Source organism: Cervus elaphus, chromosome 14 (genome assembly GCF_910594005.1).
Source record: "Cervus elaphus chromosome 14, mCerEla1.1, whole genome shotgun sequence".
Lineage (NCBI taxonomy): Eukaryota > Metazoa > Chordata > Mammalia > Artiodactyla > Cervidae > Cervus > Cervus elaphus.
This window is the reverse complement of record NC_057828.1, coordinates 30,314,687-30,332,490: the sequence shown is the minus strand read 5'-3', so window position 1 is coordinate 30,332,490 and position 17,804 is coordinate 30,314,687. Positions and strand designations below refer to the sequence as shown.

Sequence of the window (17,804 nt, the reverse complement as noted above, 5' to 3'; positions counted from 1 at the left end):
GATGCTTCCTAAGGCCCACTTGACTTCACATTCTAGGATATCTGGCTTTAGGTGAGTGATCACGCCATCGTGGTTATCTGGGTCATTAAGATCTTTTTTGTAATTTTCTTTTATGTATTCTTGCCACATCTTAATATTTTCTGCCTCTGCTAGGTCTATACCATTTCTGTCCTTTATTGTGCCCATCTTTGCAAGAAATATTCCCTTGATATCTCTAATTTTCTTGAAGAGATCTCTAGTCTTTCTCATTCTTTTGTTTTCCTCTCTTCCTTTGCATTGATCACTGAGGAAGGCTTTCTTATCTCTCCTTGCTACTCTTTGGAACTCTGCATTCAGATGGGAATATCTTTCCTTTTCTCCTTTGTCTTTTGGTTCTCTTCTTTGCTCAGCTATCTGTAAGGCCTCCTCAGACAACTGGTTATATAGCATACTTTTAATGATAATCAATTACTCTTATTAAGCTTTTGAAACTGTTCTGAAGAACATTTTATTAATTTTTTTAAAAAAATGATGCAATGCTATCTGCCATTCTATTGCTCCTTTCTGTCTTAATACACTTTTGAAAGCTGATCCAGTGACTGTCTGGTCTGTGCTCTATCCTTAGTCTCTAGAATGATTTTTGGCAAATAGTAGGTTTCCTACAAATATTTTTTGAATTAATAATGAAAAATCTAGTAGAAACTATTGTGTCATATTTCAGAGTTTGCATCTATTGAAATCATAAAATTAAGTAATCTTCATCTTCTGACTCAAGTAATGAAACAAATGTGAAAAAGTGAAATTAGGAAATAGTTTTTAAACTGCTTAAAGAATAACAGTCTGAGAACAGAATGCATAATATTAGTAAAGGTTTTAGAAATTTAAGCCAGACAGCTGCATTTTGGTTTCATAATTCCCTTGTGGATGCTCACAGCAGAAGAATAACAGCATGAAGAAGCAGAGACCCTCATTTAAAGGCACTTTTAGATACAGTATTGGCCATACTCAGTAAAGCAGACAGAAATGCAAATCTGGGGGAAAAGCTATAGAATGCAATTTGTTAAAACATTACTAACTCAACACTTTGCTAATTCTTCAAGCAATATTAGAGCATTCTATTCCCAAATATTTTCACTGCAAAGAAGAAGGCGGAACCTATGGGAATTTTTGCTTGAGTCAGCAAGTACTTTGGGAAAAAACAGCCAGTGGGTTGAACTAGAGTAAGTCAGAATAAGTACCAAATACAGCCCATAAAGAAAATGATCACTGAAATTATGGATGCTGTGCTTGTCGTTTCACTTGAGTCTAACTCTTTGCAAGCCTACAGACTGTAGCCCGCCAAGCTTCTCTGTCCACGGGATTCTCCAGGCAGGAATACTGGAGTGGATTGCCATGTCCTCTTCTAGGGGATCTTCCGGACCCAGGGATCCAACCCATGAATCTTAATTCTCCTGCATTGGTAGGCAGGTTCTTTACCACTAGCACCACCTGGGAAATATGGATATGAGGTATTATATTCTGCTGTGTGGAAGCAATAGGATATTACAAACTATGCCACATGTACATTTCTATATACATGTGTATGTACAAGTGTATATCTATTGACAGTTTGAGAAGGGGAGAAAGAGAAACTGATTAACTGGATGGAAAGTAAAAATTAAAGAGGTCTTTTCTTCTAATAAAAAGTGATATATTCCTAGTGTATCTTTCAAGTTCTTGGAGAAAAGAGAACCTTCATAAGGTAGCCTAAGTTACCTCTGAGTGGCCTAACACTTTCTTTTATCACTGTTTAACCACAGTTGTACATTGCCATTTCCAGTTTTAACTCATTTTGATAATATTCTGATCCCTTATGTGTGCATGGGTGCTCAGTTGCTTGGTCATGTCTGATTTTTTGCTACCCAATGGACTATAGCCCATCAGGCCCCTGTGAACATGGGATTTTCCAGGCAAGAATACTGGAGTGGGTTGCCATTTCCTTCTCCAGGGGATCTTCCCGACTCGGGGATTGAACCCAAGGGTCCTGTAGTTCCTGCATTGGCTGGTGGATTCTTTACCATTGAGCCACCTGCGAAGCCCTTACAAATAAATGTAAAACTCTTACGATTCTACAATAGTGCAGAGCCTTGGCATAAACGATGCTGCAAGATGGCAGTTCTGGAGGAAGACCCATTGCTCTGTTTTGGTTAAGGCCTTAACAATGAGGGCTTCTGCTTTAGCTGCCTGGCCACGGCCCAAAGAAATCATGGTCACATGACTGGTTGTTCCCATTAACTCTTGTGCAAATTTCAGGAGAGTATTGGTGAGGTCGATCCCTGTAAAACAACATGGAAAGGTACATACTATTGTAAAGTCATTTAATCCCCTCTTCAAAAATACATTCTAGCTTTTATTAAGTGGTAGTGGGAAAAGGTATACACATAATTGAAAAACTAGTCTTTTAAATCAAAAGGTAGAGCTCAAATTTTGGCTCTTCCATTTTCTTTTTTGCAAAATTAATTTTTATTGGAGTATAGTTGATTTACGTTGCTTTGTTAGTTTCTGCTGTTCATTAAAGTGAGTCACTTATATATATACACACACACACACATATACGTATATGTATATACATAGCCACTCTTTTTCAGATTCTATTCCCATTTAGGTCATCACAGAGTATTGAGTAGAGTTCCCTGTGCTACACAGTAGGTTCTTTATTAGTTACCCGTTTTATTATGTACAGTGTGTATTTGTCAAACCCAATCTAATGGGGTGACAGATGGGGTGATCCAACTGCAGCAGTGATTGTGGGTTGTTTACTCCAGCACTTACTTGTCCCCTCCTCCTCTATAGCTGAACCCTGGTGTTACTCCAAATGGCCATGTGCCCAGCTAAAATACTTCATTTTTAGCCTTTCATGCAGCTAGGTATGAGTACCTTATGTTTTGTGAAAAAACTTTGGCAGCAAAGTTTTTTTAAATGTTGTGCTATCTGCCATTCTGTACAGCAAAGTGAATTACTTATACATATATAGTGTATAGCCTCTCTTTTTCCCATATAGGTCCCTACAGAATACTGAGCAGAGTTTCCTGTGCTATACAGTAGGTTCTTTATTAGTTATCTATTTTATTATATGTAGTGTGTATATGTCAAGCCCAGTCTAACAGGGTGACAGATGTTTGGAACATAGATGTGATGGCCACAGCCCTACCTGCCATGTCAGGCTAAGTTTTCAAGAAATAGACAGCACTGTTATAAGTGTCAGGCATATAGCCAGCTGCTTTGCGTGGAAAAGTTTAGATGAGAAAGCCTCTACATGGGGGCACTTTGAACAAGGCTTTTCCTAATAGAATCAAAGTCTGAAAATGGTGAGTTATAAAGACATGTTTGATTTGAAGATAATGAAAGGCAGAAAATAAATGAAGAAAGTATTTTGCTTAGGAGAAAATATTTTGCTTAGGGTCTGTAGAGCAAAGACAAGATAAAGAAAAAAAATGCATTTGAAGTCTTGAAGCACACAAGCATACAATCAACAGAGGTATTTCTGATAATTTTATAACATTTTTTCACAAGTCAATGTGAATTAAAATTGCTAATAAAGCAAGGGTAATCCCAAATTTCATATCAATAATATGTATTTTGGGGAGGTATTTTCTGCATATAAAACTAGCCCTGATAAATTTTCTCATATTCATGAATCTGGGACAACTCATTTTTCTTGTTCTTTTACACTTTTAGTCATTTTTTTTCACTTTAAAACGTGAACTTTATAGTATTTTATATCACAATCCAACACACACACACACATATGTAATATGTATACACACATAAAAGCGAAAAAAGTTTTGCCAAAAATGTCTGTACTGAGTGTTAAATTTCTTTTTTTTGGAGACCTTTTTCTTTTTTAAAAGCAGTTTTAGGTTTACAGTAAAACTTGACAGGAACGTACAGAAATTCCCCATATACTCCCTCCCCTCACATGAAACAGCCATTATCAACAGAATGGTACCTCTTTTTTTTTTTCTTTTTAGACCAAGGATGACTACACTGACACATAATCAAAACATCCCCAGTTCACCTTAGGGTTCACTTTAATGAGCAGAGCAGTGTTGTATACTCTGTGGGTTTGGACAAAAGTATGACCACATATATCCATCATTGTAATGTCTCTCAAAGTACTTTCACTGCTCATGAGAACGTCTGCACTCTGTACATTCCTCTCTGCAAACTCCTGACAACCACTCATCTTTTTATTGTCTCCACAGTTTTGCCTTTTGCAGAATGGCATACAGTTGGAATCTTTTTCTTTCTCCTTGAAATGAGAGATTCAGATCATTTATGAGGCCACTCCTGGCCCACCCAGGAGTGGACTGGACAGGCTCCAGTGGCAAGCTCCCCCACCACATGCTGTGGCTTTCCTTCCAGAACTGGCCCTGCCCAGCAGCCACGTGGAGCTGCAGGGGTACACGTGTCAGGTTTCTGCTCAGAGGAAGGCCACACGTTTTGTGCCCCTTGTCACAGTGAACCCAGATTCCTGTCGGGTGTGCTATAAACAGACGAGCCATTTCTTCAGGCCCCCTGCTCTGAGCACACCCCTCATTCTTTTTTTTTTAATGTGCTATTGCTTTATTTGCTTATTTTTTTTAATTGAGATATAGTTGATGTACAATAATGATGTAAATAACTTTTAGATGTATAACAGAGTGATTCATAATTCTTAAAGGTTATAGTTCATTTATAGTTATCATGAAGTACTGTCTGTATTCCCTCTGTTGTACAATATATCCTTGTAGCTTATTTATTTTATACATTGTAGTTTGTACCTTCCAGTCCTCCACCTCAACTTGTCCCTCCCCTCTTCATTCTTTCCACTGATATCCACCAGTTTGTTCTCTATACCTGTGAATCTGTTTGAAAGATTCTTTCTTAATATAGTTTACAGTTTTAAGATATTTAGTGAGGTCACTCAGTCATGTCCAACTCTTTGCAACCCCATGGACTATAGCCTACCAGGCTCCTCCGTCCATGGAATTTTCCAGGCAAGAGTACTGAAACGGGTTGCCATTTCCTTCTCCAGGAGATCTTCCCGACCAAGGGATGTAACCTGGGTCTCCAGCATTGCAGGCAGATGCTTTACCATCTGAGCCACCAGGGAAGCCCAATTCTTTAAGATATTTAAGAATAGGACAATTTCCCCAAATATTTAAGAATAGGGAAATATTTTAAACACAGAACACCCTCACACAGAACCTACATCTTTTGAAAAACATCATCATGTCATCTTAACTGTTCACAAGTAGCTTACCATGGGAGTGAATAAGTATCAGTGGAGTTCTGGCATTGGATTCTTCATACGATTCCTTCAAACTGGTTCCAGTACTGCGAATATATTCATTTCCTATTTTTTCAGTTATAAACATTTTCACAGAATTCTTTAAACCTTCTGGTCTAAGAATTTTTATCTAAGAAAGAAACCATGATAGATAAATAACTTTAAAAACTACCCAAGGGAATATCCCCTGTGGTAAGAGGAAACAAACTAAGAAGTATTTAGTATTTAGGTTGCCCTTCAAAAGTTTTGTGGTGTTCCTTGTGTTGGGAAAATTTGATGGGGAGGGGAGTCTATGTGTGGTGGGAAAGCTGCCACCACTGCTCTTGACCATCCTGTGGTCCTTCCTAGGTGCCAGGGCTATCTGGTGCCTCTATCTTTCACACTCTGTGATCTTACTTTGTATGTGCAAATCCAAGTTATGGTTCCTGACTCTGCAAAAAGAGATCATGCCCCTGGGATTTTTTCCTGCTCTGCCGTACATATCTAGAGCAAGAAAAACACCATGGTATTAGAGGATGAAAATCCAGGATAGCATAGTTGGAAAAGTACTAGCTCTTCCATTAATAAAATGAAAATCAATAGCACAATATTTGTGTGTTTAAACAAACTGAGCACACATCTGCAGAGAACTCTAGAGGGACTAAAAGGTTTTGCAAACAGTATACATGTGGTAAATACAAATTCATCCATTGGAAATCATTGCAAATTTCAGACATTTTTCATGAAAACTGCTTTAAACTAATCACTTATGTGCTATTTCTTTACAGAATGATCAGACATTCTGTGCTGAGCATTTTCAGAGACTCCATCACTTAAGGCAAAATTAAAACTGCAATTGTCTGTGAGTCTGTGTGGAGGTGTGAGATTGAACCATGGGTCATCATCAAAAACCATGAACTATTGGCAAGTTCACATATTTAAAAGAACACCTAATATAAACTCATTATGTTGAGTTTGCTCTTTTCTGTATCCTTTGGAAAAATTAATCTCAAAATTTTAACTAATTGCAACATATGTATTTTTAAAAATGAAAATTGGCAGCATACATAGAATCTGGGGTCTGACAGAGTTCACCCAGTATTTCCAGTTATGAAAGTGTGAGAATCAACCAAGTGAAACACCATGAGTTGTGGTCCATCACTGCTAAGACTCTGTCTCCCCAATGTGATTGTCATCTTTTGTCACCATTATGCTGCTGGTTCCTTATTTAGTTTATTAATCAAGCAAACATCTATTAAATTTCTCCACTTTTGTAATTTTTAACCCCAAGAAATTTGGGGGAGGTGGGTAGTGGGAGACAAAGAGAAGTTTGAGGAAATGGATTTCATTGAAATAAATTTTATTAGCTCTTTTCTAAGAAGCTACATATAGTTCTGAAAAATTTCCCCATGTCCATATCTCCTCATTCTCATCTTTCCCCCTCTTTTCTGTCCAATGGGTTATATAAATGGAAGGAAGTGAATAAACTGGACAAAGTCCTTGCCCCTGTGAAGCTCCATGATATCATCCTTCTCTAGGTTGACTCTTCTCCCTAGTATATTCTAAATCTCATAAGTGGCAATTTCTGACTCTTACAGGTCAGACCCAGTTTCAAATATTTAAACTCAATTTCCCTATACATACACTTAACATTTTATCAGACCATGTCATCTGACCCTGAATTTGGTAAATAGTATGACTATACTCATAAAATTGCTAGTTGATAAACTAAAACCACTTGGAGCTTAATGGGGGAGAGTAATGTAGCATGGGTTTTAAAATATAGTTAATTTTGTTGTTAAGGTAATACACACTTCTTGTTACATAAAATTCAAATAATACTTGCTATATAACTTGTTACATAAAATTTCTAAAAAAGTATAAATTGAAATATGAAGACCCTATTTCCTAGATAACCACTATTTGTTTCTTATTGTTCTTTATATTTTATATATACAAATGAACATCTCTCTAACCTGTTCTTTTTTCCCCCACAAATGGAGTTTTTACTATACAGACTGTTAAGTATTCTGCATTTGTCAGTTAATATAGCTAAATACATCTTAATGTCATAATTGCATCAATAATCCACAAACATGTCTAAAGTTGTCAGGTGGATAACATAAACTGGAGAAGTGGGTTGGGCTGAAGAAAAATAATTCTCCTGTATAATAAAAAGTTAAGCAAATATGATGTTAAATGGCAAATAGCATTCAACTTCAGTGTCAGGAAATAATTGGGAGCAGTGAAGATTATGATACACTGCTCCAAAAGGGCAGAGAGTACTCAGCTCTAGCTATTGCTATGGATGATTTGGGGCCAAGTATTAGCTGAACTTCTAATTTTTTAATAAATGCTGGAAATCTGGATTTTTATGTCAAATTTCTCAAGTTGAAAATTTTGGCTCAAAAGAAGAAAAAACCAAACCAAAAGAAAAATAAAAACAAACAAACAAACAAAAAAACCCAAATGTATATACCAATGTTCTAGCAGCATCAATTGCAGCAGCCAAAAGGTAGAAACAACCCAAGCATCCTTGGACAGATGAATGGATAAACAAAATGTGGCATTTGATACAATGCAACAGTACTCAGCTCTGAAAAAATTATGACACTTGCTACAACATGGATGAAACTTGAAGACATTAAATGAAATAAGTCAAACACAAAAAGATAAATGTTGCATGATTCCACTTATATGAAGTATCGATAATAGGCATACTGTTCATGGGGTTCTTGCTGCAAGAATACTACAATGGTTTGCCATTCCCTTCTCCAGTGGACTATGTTTTGTCAGAACTCTTCACTATGACCTGTCTGTCTTGGGTGGCCCTGCAAGGCATGGCTCATAACTTCATAGAGTTATGCAAGCCCCTTCGCCACGACAAGGCTGTGATCCAGATCAGTATTCATTCCAATCCCAAAGGAAGGCAATGCCAAAGAATGTTCAAACTACTGTACAATCAAACTCATTTTACATGTTAGTAAGGTTGTGCTCAAAATTCTTCAAACTAGGCTTCAACTGAGAAATTCCAGATGTATAAGTTGGATTTAGAAAAGGCAGAGAAACCAGAGAGCAAATTGCCAACATTTGCTGGATCATAGAGAAATCAAGGGGATTCCAGAAAAACATCTACTGCTTCATTGACTACACTAAAGCCTTTGACTGTGTGGATCACAAAAAACTGTGGAAAATTCTTCAAGAGATGGGAATACCAGGCCACCTTATCTTCCTCCTGAGAACCTGTTTGCAGGTCAAGAAGCAACAGTTAGAACTGGACATGGAACAATGGACTGATTCAAAATTGGGAAAGGAGTAGGTCAAGGCTGTATATTGTCACCAGGCTTATTTAACTTCCATGCAGAGTAAATCATGTGAAATGTCGGGCAGGATGAATCACAAGCTGGAATCAAGATTTCTGGGAGAAATATCAACAACCTAAGATATGCAGGTGATACAACTCTAAGGGCAGAAAGTAAAGAGGAACTGAAGAGCCTCTTGATGAGGGTCAAAGAGCAGAGTGAAAAAGCTGGCTTAAAACTCAGCATTCAAAAAATAAGATAATGGCATCCAGTCCTATCACTTCATGGCAAATAGAAAGGGAAAAAGTGGATGCAGTGACAGATTTTATTTCCTTGGGCTCCAAAATCACTGTGGACAGTGACTGCAGCCATGAAATTAAAAAGTGCTTGCTCCTTGTAAGAAAAGCTATGGCAAACCTAGACAGTGTATTAAAGAGCAGAGACAATACTTTGCCAAACTTCCATATAGTCAAAGCTATGGTTTTCTGGTAGTCATGTATAGATGTGAGAGTGGACCCATAAAGATAGCTAAGTGCCAAAAATTGATGTTTTGGAGTTGTGGTGCTGGAGAAGACTCTTGAGAGTCCCTTGGACTGCAAGGAGATCAAACCAGTCAATCCTAAAGGAAATCAACCCTGAATATTCATTGGAAGGACTGATGCTGAAGCTCCAATACTTCGGTCACCTGATGCGAAGAGCCAACTGATTGGAAAAGACCCTGATGTTGGAAAAAATACAAGGCCAAAGGAGAAGGAGATGGCAGAGAGTAAGATGGTTAGATAGCATCACTGACTCAATGGGCATGAATTTAAGCAAACTTGGGGAGATAGTGAAGGACAGGAATCTGGTGTGCTGAAGTTTGTGGGGTTGTAAAGAGTTGGACATGCCTTGATGACTGAACAAAAATAACAACAGAATAGGCAAGTTCAGAGAGATAGAAAGTAGAAGGGTAGTTGCCGTGGTCTAATGGGAGGAAATAATGGGGAATTATTTGGTACAGTGTCTGGGATGATAAAAATTTCTAGAAGTGGCTAGTGGTGAGTTTTCACAATCTTGTAAATGTACTTACTGCCACTGAATTTTATATTTAAATAAATTTAAGAGGGATTATTATCAGGAGTAAATGAAATAATGAATGTATGCTATGCCACAATAAAAAGTTGGAAAGGAAACAACTCACTTTAAGATATAAGGACATAGAATATTTAAAATAGTCTCTGCTATTTTGGTTATCTTTATTGGAGATTTTAACATTTTATAAGAAAGATCTCCAAAGGCTCAAATTCACTTGTTTAGTGATAAATTGTACTTGAAATATTGAGAGAACAAAACCACAGGCCCAATAAAAATTGTCTGTAAGTCAGGTGCAATCTTTTTCTGCAACGTCGTGAGTAAATTTCAAAGTGATGTGAAAATAAAATTTAAGACAGAAACCAAAAGAAAGATGATTGGCTGTTTAGGCTGGCATTTTCAGGAAGTTAAAGTAAAAGGGAAACAAGATGAGGGATTTCCTCCTCCCTAAACTAGAGGCTAAATGTGAAAATTAAAGATTGTTTGAGGTGATAAGGGCAAATTTAGAAAAATCTACTTCAAATTATCTACTTTGGCAAGTATAATATGGTGTTACTGGTAAAAGCACAGATTTCAGAGTCAAATTGTCTGAGTTTCAGTCCTGGCTCAATTAGGCATTCTATAAAAAGGGGAAATAATAATGTCTAGCCCCAAGATGATTATGAAGATTAAATGAAATAATTTATGAAAACTGCTGAGTATATGCTAACCTTTACTTATTTTAAGGGGCTCACAAATGACACCCATTCACATCCCTAACCTGCCAACCTCACAGCCAGATTCTGAGGCATTGACTAACAGAGGAATCAGGGAAAATACCACATTTATTATCAATATAGGCCAAGGTGGTGGATATGGTTTAGGTGGGTGTACTTCCTGACACTAAACCGTAGAATTCGGCAGACTTTTCTGTCACAAGCAGTCTGGGCAGTCTTTGACTTTTCCCTAAAAAGCCCTGGTACGTTCTTGTACAATTTATGGCATTGAGAAGCAGAGCAGAAATTATGCTTTTTGCAGAAAGGCTAATCCCCAAAGGGACAGGGGAGAAGGGTTAAGCCACGTACACTGATTTCATCTCTCAGATTACCTGTGTGACAAGTCCTTCCTCCTTTCTAGGGAGGAATGAATAAGGGTGCAGAAAGATGCTAAGAATATTTGTTACTCTAATTGAACTCCTGCCACATAAAAGCACATTAAAATGGAATGTAAGTGATTTTCCCTAGTAGTAATGTTTATTAAATACTAGATTGCAAAATCTATATATTTTGCTCATAAAAGTTTAAAATTTAAAGAGTTTAAGTTACTGATAAAGTGCTCAAAACATTTAGAACATCAATATTTTCTCATAGCACATCTTACCAAAATAAGTCTTTGAAATGGAGTGAGTTTCTCCCATGGAAAATTTATAGAACTGTATATTTCTTCATTTTCATTAAAAACTTGAGCTAGATAAAATTTAGAGAAACTGAGATTAACAATAAAATACTTTGGATCACCTAAAGGTAATACAATGATTTTTTTTTTTCATTATAAAATTGTGAGGTTTTGAATCTATAGTTTGCTAATTTTCCTTCTACTAACCCTGGGGTTCTTCATTTCCTCCTTCTCTAGTTGCTTTAGGTGTAGAGTTAGGTTATTTATTTGACTTTTTTCTTGTTTCTTGAGGTAAGCCTGTAATGCTATGAACCTTCCCCTTAGGACTGCTTTTACAGTGTCCCATAGGTTTTGTTGAGGTTTTGTTTAAAACACTGCTAACTTCTTTTAACGTGAGATTTCAGGCATTGCTAACTATCTTTAATAATGTAAAAGAGGTATATCTTAAGGTAGATTTAACTTTCAACTTGTCTCTGGTGAAATGGTTGAAGAATGATGGATGACAGAAGGAAAAAAAATGAGAAGCAAAAGGCAGAGTCAATATTTTATGACCTGATCCTGAATATATATTGTTTATAAATTGATAACTAGAGGGTAGAGATTTCTATTCATATAATAGAATATAAACTAATAACTAATAAATATAAACAATAACTCTAGAGGCTAGAGATTTCTGTTCAGAATCTACCTATAACAGATATAAGAAATGAGGATCAAATGGAAATGCAATGATTTTCAAATTTTTGAAAAACTGAATATTATACAAATATATTTAAAAAGTTTGACCCCTCTTACCTTTGATAGAGTCACACTTACCTTTGATACAGTCATCACAGGATCACACTTTCTTGCAAGGTGGGAAAACTTCTAGTTTCCATTTCCATCTATTCCATATACAGCTATCATTTCTACCAATCTTTTATTTCTACATTATTTTCTCAAAGTCTAACTTTAAATACAACTTAGATAAGAGAAATAGCTTTTTTAAATAGATAAGATATATTCTGTTGATCTTAAAAAGTCCACAATACATGAACATCTAGTTAAAAATGGATAAACTTGCAGTTACTTGCAAAGTAAAAGATCTTCACTTAACAAAGAGTCAGTAAAGAGTGCCTTTAAATGAAAGATATCGACTCTTATCTTACGGCATAATAAACAATGAATCCAAGATAGATTAGTGCAAAATGCAACAAAATAAAACAATAATGAACCCAAGAGAAAACTTTAGCAGAAGGAAAAAACCTCTTAATCAGAACTGGAAATGAAAAAATTATAAAAGAAAAGACTGACATAAATAACTATACAAACATTTAAACACTTGTATGTTATAGATATTATAGACAAATCCAATAAGCAATGACAGATTTTGAAAAATATTTGAATGAGCTGTTTAATATTTTTAACAAGACAAAAATTAATACCATGTTATGCTAATTAATTATAAGTAAATAATTTTATTATTGTATAACTGTACTCATTTCACATGCTAGCAAGGTAATGCTCAACATCCTTCAAGTTAGGCTTCAACACTACATGAACTGAGAACTTCCAGACGTACAGCTGGATTTAGAAAAGGCAGAGGAACCAGAGAGCAAATTGCCAACATCCATTGGATCATAGAAAAAGTGAGGGGATTCCAGAAAAACATCTACTGCTTCACTGACTACACTAAAGCCTTTGACTGTGTGGATCACAAAAAAACTGTGGAAAATTCTTCAAGAGATGGGAATACCAGACCACCTTAGCTGCCTCCTGAGAAATCTGTATGTAGGTCAGGAAACAACAGTTAGAACCGGACATGGAACAACTGACTGGTTCAAAATTCCGAAAGGAGGACAACAAGACTGTATACTGTCACTGTGCTTATTTAACTTCTATGCAGAGTACATCACACGAAATGTCGGGCTGGATCAATCACAAGTTGGAATCAAGATTGCCACAAGAAAGATGAACAACCTCAAATATGTACCACTCTAATGGCAGAAAGTGAAGAGGAACTGAAGAGCCTCTTGATGAGGATGAAAAAGGAGAGTGAAAAAGCTGGCTTAAAACTCAACATTCAAAAATTAAGATCACGGCATCCAGTCCCATCACTTCATGGCAAATCAAAGGGAAAAAAGTGGAAACAGTGACAGATTTTATTTTTTTGGGCTCCAAAATCACTATGGACAGTGATTGTAGCCATGAAATTAAAAGACGCTTGCTCCTTGTAAGAAAAGCTGTGACAAACCTAGACAGCATATTAAAAAGCAGAGACATCACTTTGTCAACAAATGTCTGTATTGTCAAAGCTATGGTTTTCCCAGTAGTCGCATACAGATGTGAGAGCTGGATCATAAAGAAGGCTGGGCGCCAAAGAACTGGTGCTTTCGAACTGTGGTGCTGGAGAAGACTCTTGAGAATCCCTTGGACTGCAAGGAGATCAAACCAGTCAATCTTAAAGGAAATCAACCCTGATTGGAAGGACTGATGCCGAAGCTGAAACTCTAATACTTTGGTGACCTGATATGAAGAGCTGACTCATTGCAAAAGAGCCTAAAACTGGGAAAGATTGAGGGCAGGAGGAGAAGGAGGTGTCAGAAGATGAGATGGTTGGGTGGCATCACTGACTCAATGGTTACGAGTTTGAGTAAGCTCCCACTCCAGTGTTCTTGCCTGGAGAATCCCAGGGTCGGGGGAGCCTTGTGGGCTGCCATCTATGGGGTCGCACAGAGTCAGACACGACTGAAGTGACTTAGCAGCAGCAGCAGCAGCAGCCAGGATATAGTGAAGGACGGGGAAGCCTGGTGTGCTGCAGTCTACAGGGTCGCAATGATTTGGATACGACTGACCCACCGAACAACAACAACATTATACTAATAGGATTATTACAAATGGACAAAAAAAGATCAACAGTGGAGTAGAAAATGGGCAAAGTATGTAAATAAGCAAATTCAAATGGTCGGCAAACATCTGAAAAAATACTTAAACCTGATAGTAATCAGATAAAGTTAAAGACTTTAAACTTTTCAGATTGGTAGAAGTTAAAAAGAATCAGTACTCTTCTTTGAAAAGGAGCACTCATATATTGCTGGTGGAAATGTAAGTTATTATGGACGTTCAAGGAAGGCAACTTGGAAGCAACTATTAATATAAAAACTATACTTTTGACCCAACAATTCCATTTCTGGCTATCCCAGAGAAATAAAAGTAAAGGAAATACATCTAAGGCTGTTCATGTTTTGCATAACATAATTGTATTTTGTGGCAAAAATTTGGAAGGAAAGCAAAATGGAGAAAAATGTGGAATGAGAATTACATTAAATAGCAAGTGCTTATTATATAGTTACATTCCTCCCTTTAGTTTTTTCATAAGATATTGAACTACATTGATAACTTGATAATCTATATACACATGTATATGTAATGAAGTTAGATTAAGACACTGAATACTTTACCTATCTCTGGTGATTTTTCACTTTCCTCCAAGGAAGCATTTTCTGAAGAGAAGGCTGTGCTCATCAGCAAATATACAGCCTTACTGTTTTTAAAAGCATTCCATTGTGACGCATTTGATAACAGGGATTTACATAGAAGAGAAAAAGGCTCTAGTGCATTGCTGATATAAAGACACTGCTTCCACCTGGAATCTGACACCCACTGAAGATGTTTATTTTTACAGGTTTCATATATGTCTAACAAAAAAAGGAAAAGTGATCACGTAAGAAGAGATGTATCCTTTACCTTTAGTTACTCATTAGAAAGTATATGCTTAATAAATATTTTTTGTTGAGGAAAAAGTCATCTTATATAAAAACTAATTATATAAAATGTAATTTTTCCATTATGATAAAACACATAACACCAAATTTACTACCTTAACCATTTTAAGTGTACAGTTCAGTAGTGTTAAGTATAATTCATTTGTGGTGAAACAGATCTCCAAAACTTTCTGCAAGTCTGAAGCTCTGTACCCATTTTCCCATTTCCCCACCTCCTAGCTCCTGGTAACCACCCATTCTATTTTTGTTTCTATGAATTTGACTTCTTTATGTATTTTATGTAAGTGGAATCATACAGTATTTGTCTTTTGGTGACTTGCTTATTTCGCTTATCATAATGTCATCAAGTTTCAGCCATGTTGTACAATGTGATATGATTTCCATTTTTTGACTGAATAGTACTCCATTTTATGTATATACTACATTTTCTTTATCCAGTCACCAGTGTACACTTACTTGGGTTGCTTCTACCTGTTGGATACTGTGAATAGTGCTGCTATGAACACTATATGCAAATATCTCTCTGAGGCCCTGCTTTCAATTCTTTCAGATATATACCCAGACATAGGATTGATGGATCATATGATAATTCTATTTTCAGGTGTTTTTTTGAGGAAACTCTATACTGTTTTCTATGTTCCAAATATGCACCATTTTACAATGCCACCAACAGGTTTCTCTACATCCTTGTCAGAACTTATTATTTTCTTTTTTAAAAAAGAAATGGGTGTGAGATGATATCTCTTTGTACATTTGCTTTGCATTTTCTATTATTAGTGTTCTTGAGCATCTTTTCATATGTTTGTTGTCCATTTGTATTTAATCTTTGGACAAATGTTTATTCAAGTATTTAAAAATTGGGTTATTTGATTTTTTGTTGTTGAGTTGTAGGAGTTCTTTATATATTCCATGTAAATATAAACTCCTTATCAGACATAGGATTTGAAATATTTTCTTCTAGTTCTTAGATTGCCTTTTCACTCTGTTGACTGTGTCCTTTGATGAACAGAAGTTTTTAATTTTGATATAAATTTGATATGTGATAATTTTGATATATATATTAATTTGATATAACTTTGATTTGTCTATTTTTGTTTTTGTTGCCTGTGTTTCAGTGTTAAATGCAAAAAATCATTGCCAAATCCAATGTTATAAAGATTTTTCCCCTGAGCTTCCTAGGAATTTTATAGTTTTAGTTCTTATGTCTAGATCCTAAATCCATTTTGAGTTGATTTTTATATTTGAAATGAGTCCAATTTTATTCTTTTGCATATGAATGCTCAGTTTTGCCAAAACCTTTTTTTTTCCTTCAGTTCAGTTTGTCGCTCAGTCGTGTCCTACTCTTTGTGACCCTATGGACTGCAGCATGCCAAGCTTCCCTGTCCATCACCAACTCCCGGAGTTTACCCAAACTCATGTCCATTGAGTCGGTGATGCCATCCAGCCATTTAATCCTCTGTTGTCCCCTTCTCCTGCCCTCAATCTTTCCCAGCATCAGGGTCTTTTCAAATGAGCCAGCACTTTGCATCAGATGGCTAAAATATTGGAGTTTCAGCTTTAGCTGAATACTCAGGACTGATCTCCTTTAGGATGGACTGGTTGGATCTCCTTGCTGTCCAAGGCACTCTCAAGAGTCTTCTCCAACACCACAGTTCAAAAGCATCAATTCTTTGGCACTCAGCTTTCTTTATAGTCCAACTCTCACATTCATACATGACTACTGGAAAAACCATAGCCTTGACTAGACAGACCTTTGTTGGCAAAGTAATGTCTCTGTTTTTTAATATGCTGTCTAGGTTGGTCATAACTTTTCTCCCAAGAAGTAAGTGTCTTTTAATTTCATGGCTGCAATCACCATCTGCAGTGATTTTGGAGCCCCCCAAAATAAAGTCTGCCACTGTTTCCCCTGTTTCCCCATCTATTTGCCATCAAGTGATGGAACCGGAGGCTATGATCTTAGTTTTGTGAATGTTGAACTTTAAGCCAACTTTTTCACTCTCCTCTTTCACTTTCATTAAGAGGCTCTTTAGTTCTTCTTCACTTTCTGCCATAGGGGTGGTGTCATCTGCACATCTGAAGTTATTGATATTTTTCCCAGCAATCCTGATTCCAGCTTGTGCTTCATTCAGCCTAGTGTTTCTCATGATGTACTCTGCATATAAGTTAAAATAAGCAGGGTGACAATATACAGCCTTGATGTACTCCTTTCCCTATTTGGAACCAGTCTGTTGTTCCATGTCCAGTTCTAACTGTTGCTTCCTGACTTGCATACAGATTTCTCAAGAGGCAGGTCAGGTGCTCTGGTATTCCCATCTCTTTCAGAACTTTCCACAGTTTATATGATCCATACAGTCAAAGGCTTTGGCATAGTCAATAAAGCAGAAATAGATGTTTTTCTGGAATTCTTTTGCTTTTTCAATGATCCAGTGGATGTTGGCAATTTGATCTCTGGTTCCTCTGCCTTTCCTAAAACCAGCTTGAACATCTGGAAGTTCATGATTCACGTATTGCTGAAGCCTGGCTTGGAGAATTTTGAGCATTACTTTACTAGTGTGTGAGATGAGTGCAATTGTGTGGTAGTTTGAGCATTCTTTGGCATTGCCTTTCTTTGGGATTGGAATGAAAACTGACCTTTCCCAGTCCTGTGGTCACTGCTGAGTTTTCCAAATTTGCTGGCATATTGAGTGTAGCACTTTCACAGCATCATCTTTTAGGATTTGAAATAGCTCAACTGGAATTCCATCACCTCCACTAGCTTTGTTAATAGTGATGCTTCCTAAGGCCCACTTGACTTCACATTCCAGGATATCTGGCTCTAGGTGAGTGATCACACCATCATGAACATCTGCATTGTAAAGATCTTTTTTGTATGGTTCTTCTGTGTATTCTTGCCACCTCTTCTGCTTCTGTTAGGTCCATACCATTTCTGTCCTTTATTGAACCCATCTTTGCATGAAATGTTCCCTTGGTATCTCTAATTTTCTTGAAGAGATCTAGTCTTTCCCATTCTATTATTTTCCTCTA

General features: G+C 36.6%; 1 protein-coding gene and 1 non-coding gene across 2 annotated transcripts in view; both read right to left on the bottom strand.

Annotated features, from left to right (window-relative positions):
- The window catches only part of DNAH14 (dynein axonemal heavy chain 14), a 388,841-nt gene that overhangs the window by 42,505 nt on the left and 328,532 nt on the right, over positions 1 to 17,804 (bottom strand). The window contains exons 71-74 of the mRNA XM_043922886.1: positions 14,457 to 14,693; positions 11,002 to 11,087; positions 5,264 to 5,420; positions 2,084 to 2,294 (exon numbers count right to left, since the gene is read on the bottom strand). Coding sequence (XP_043778821.1) covers positions 2,084 to 2,294; positions 5,264 to 5,420; positions 11,002 to 11,087; positions 14,457 to 14,693 — 691 coding nt within the window. The remainder of the gene's footprint in view (positions 1 to 2,083; positions 2,295 to 5,263; positions 5,421 to 11,001; positions 11,088 to 14,456; positions 14,694 to 17,804) is intronic.
- Positions 4,425 to 4,554, bottom strand: LOC122708398. The gene has a single exon (XR_006345178.1). It is a non-coding gene; the product is annotated as a small nucleolar RNA SNORA11 (small nucleolar RNA).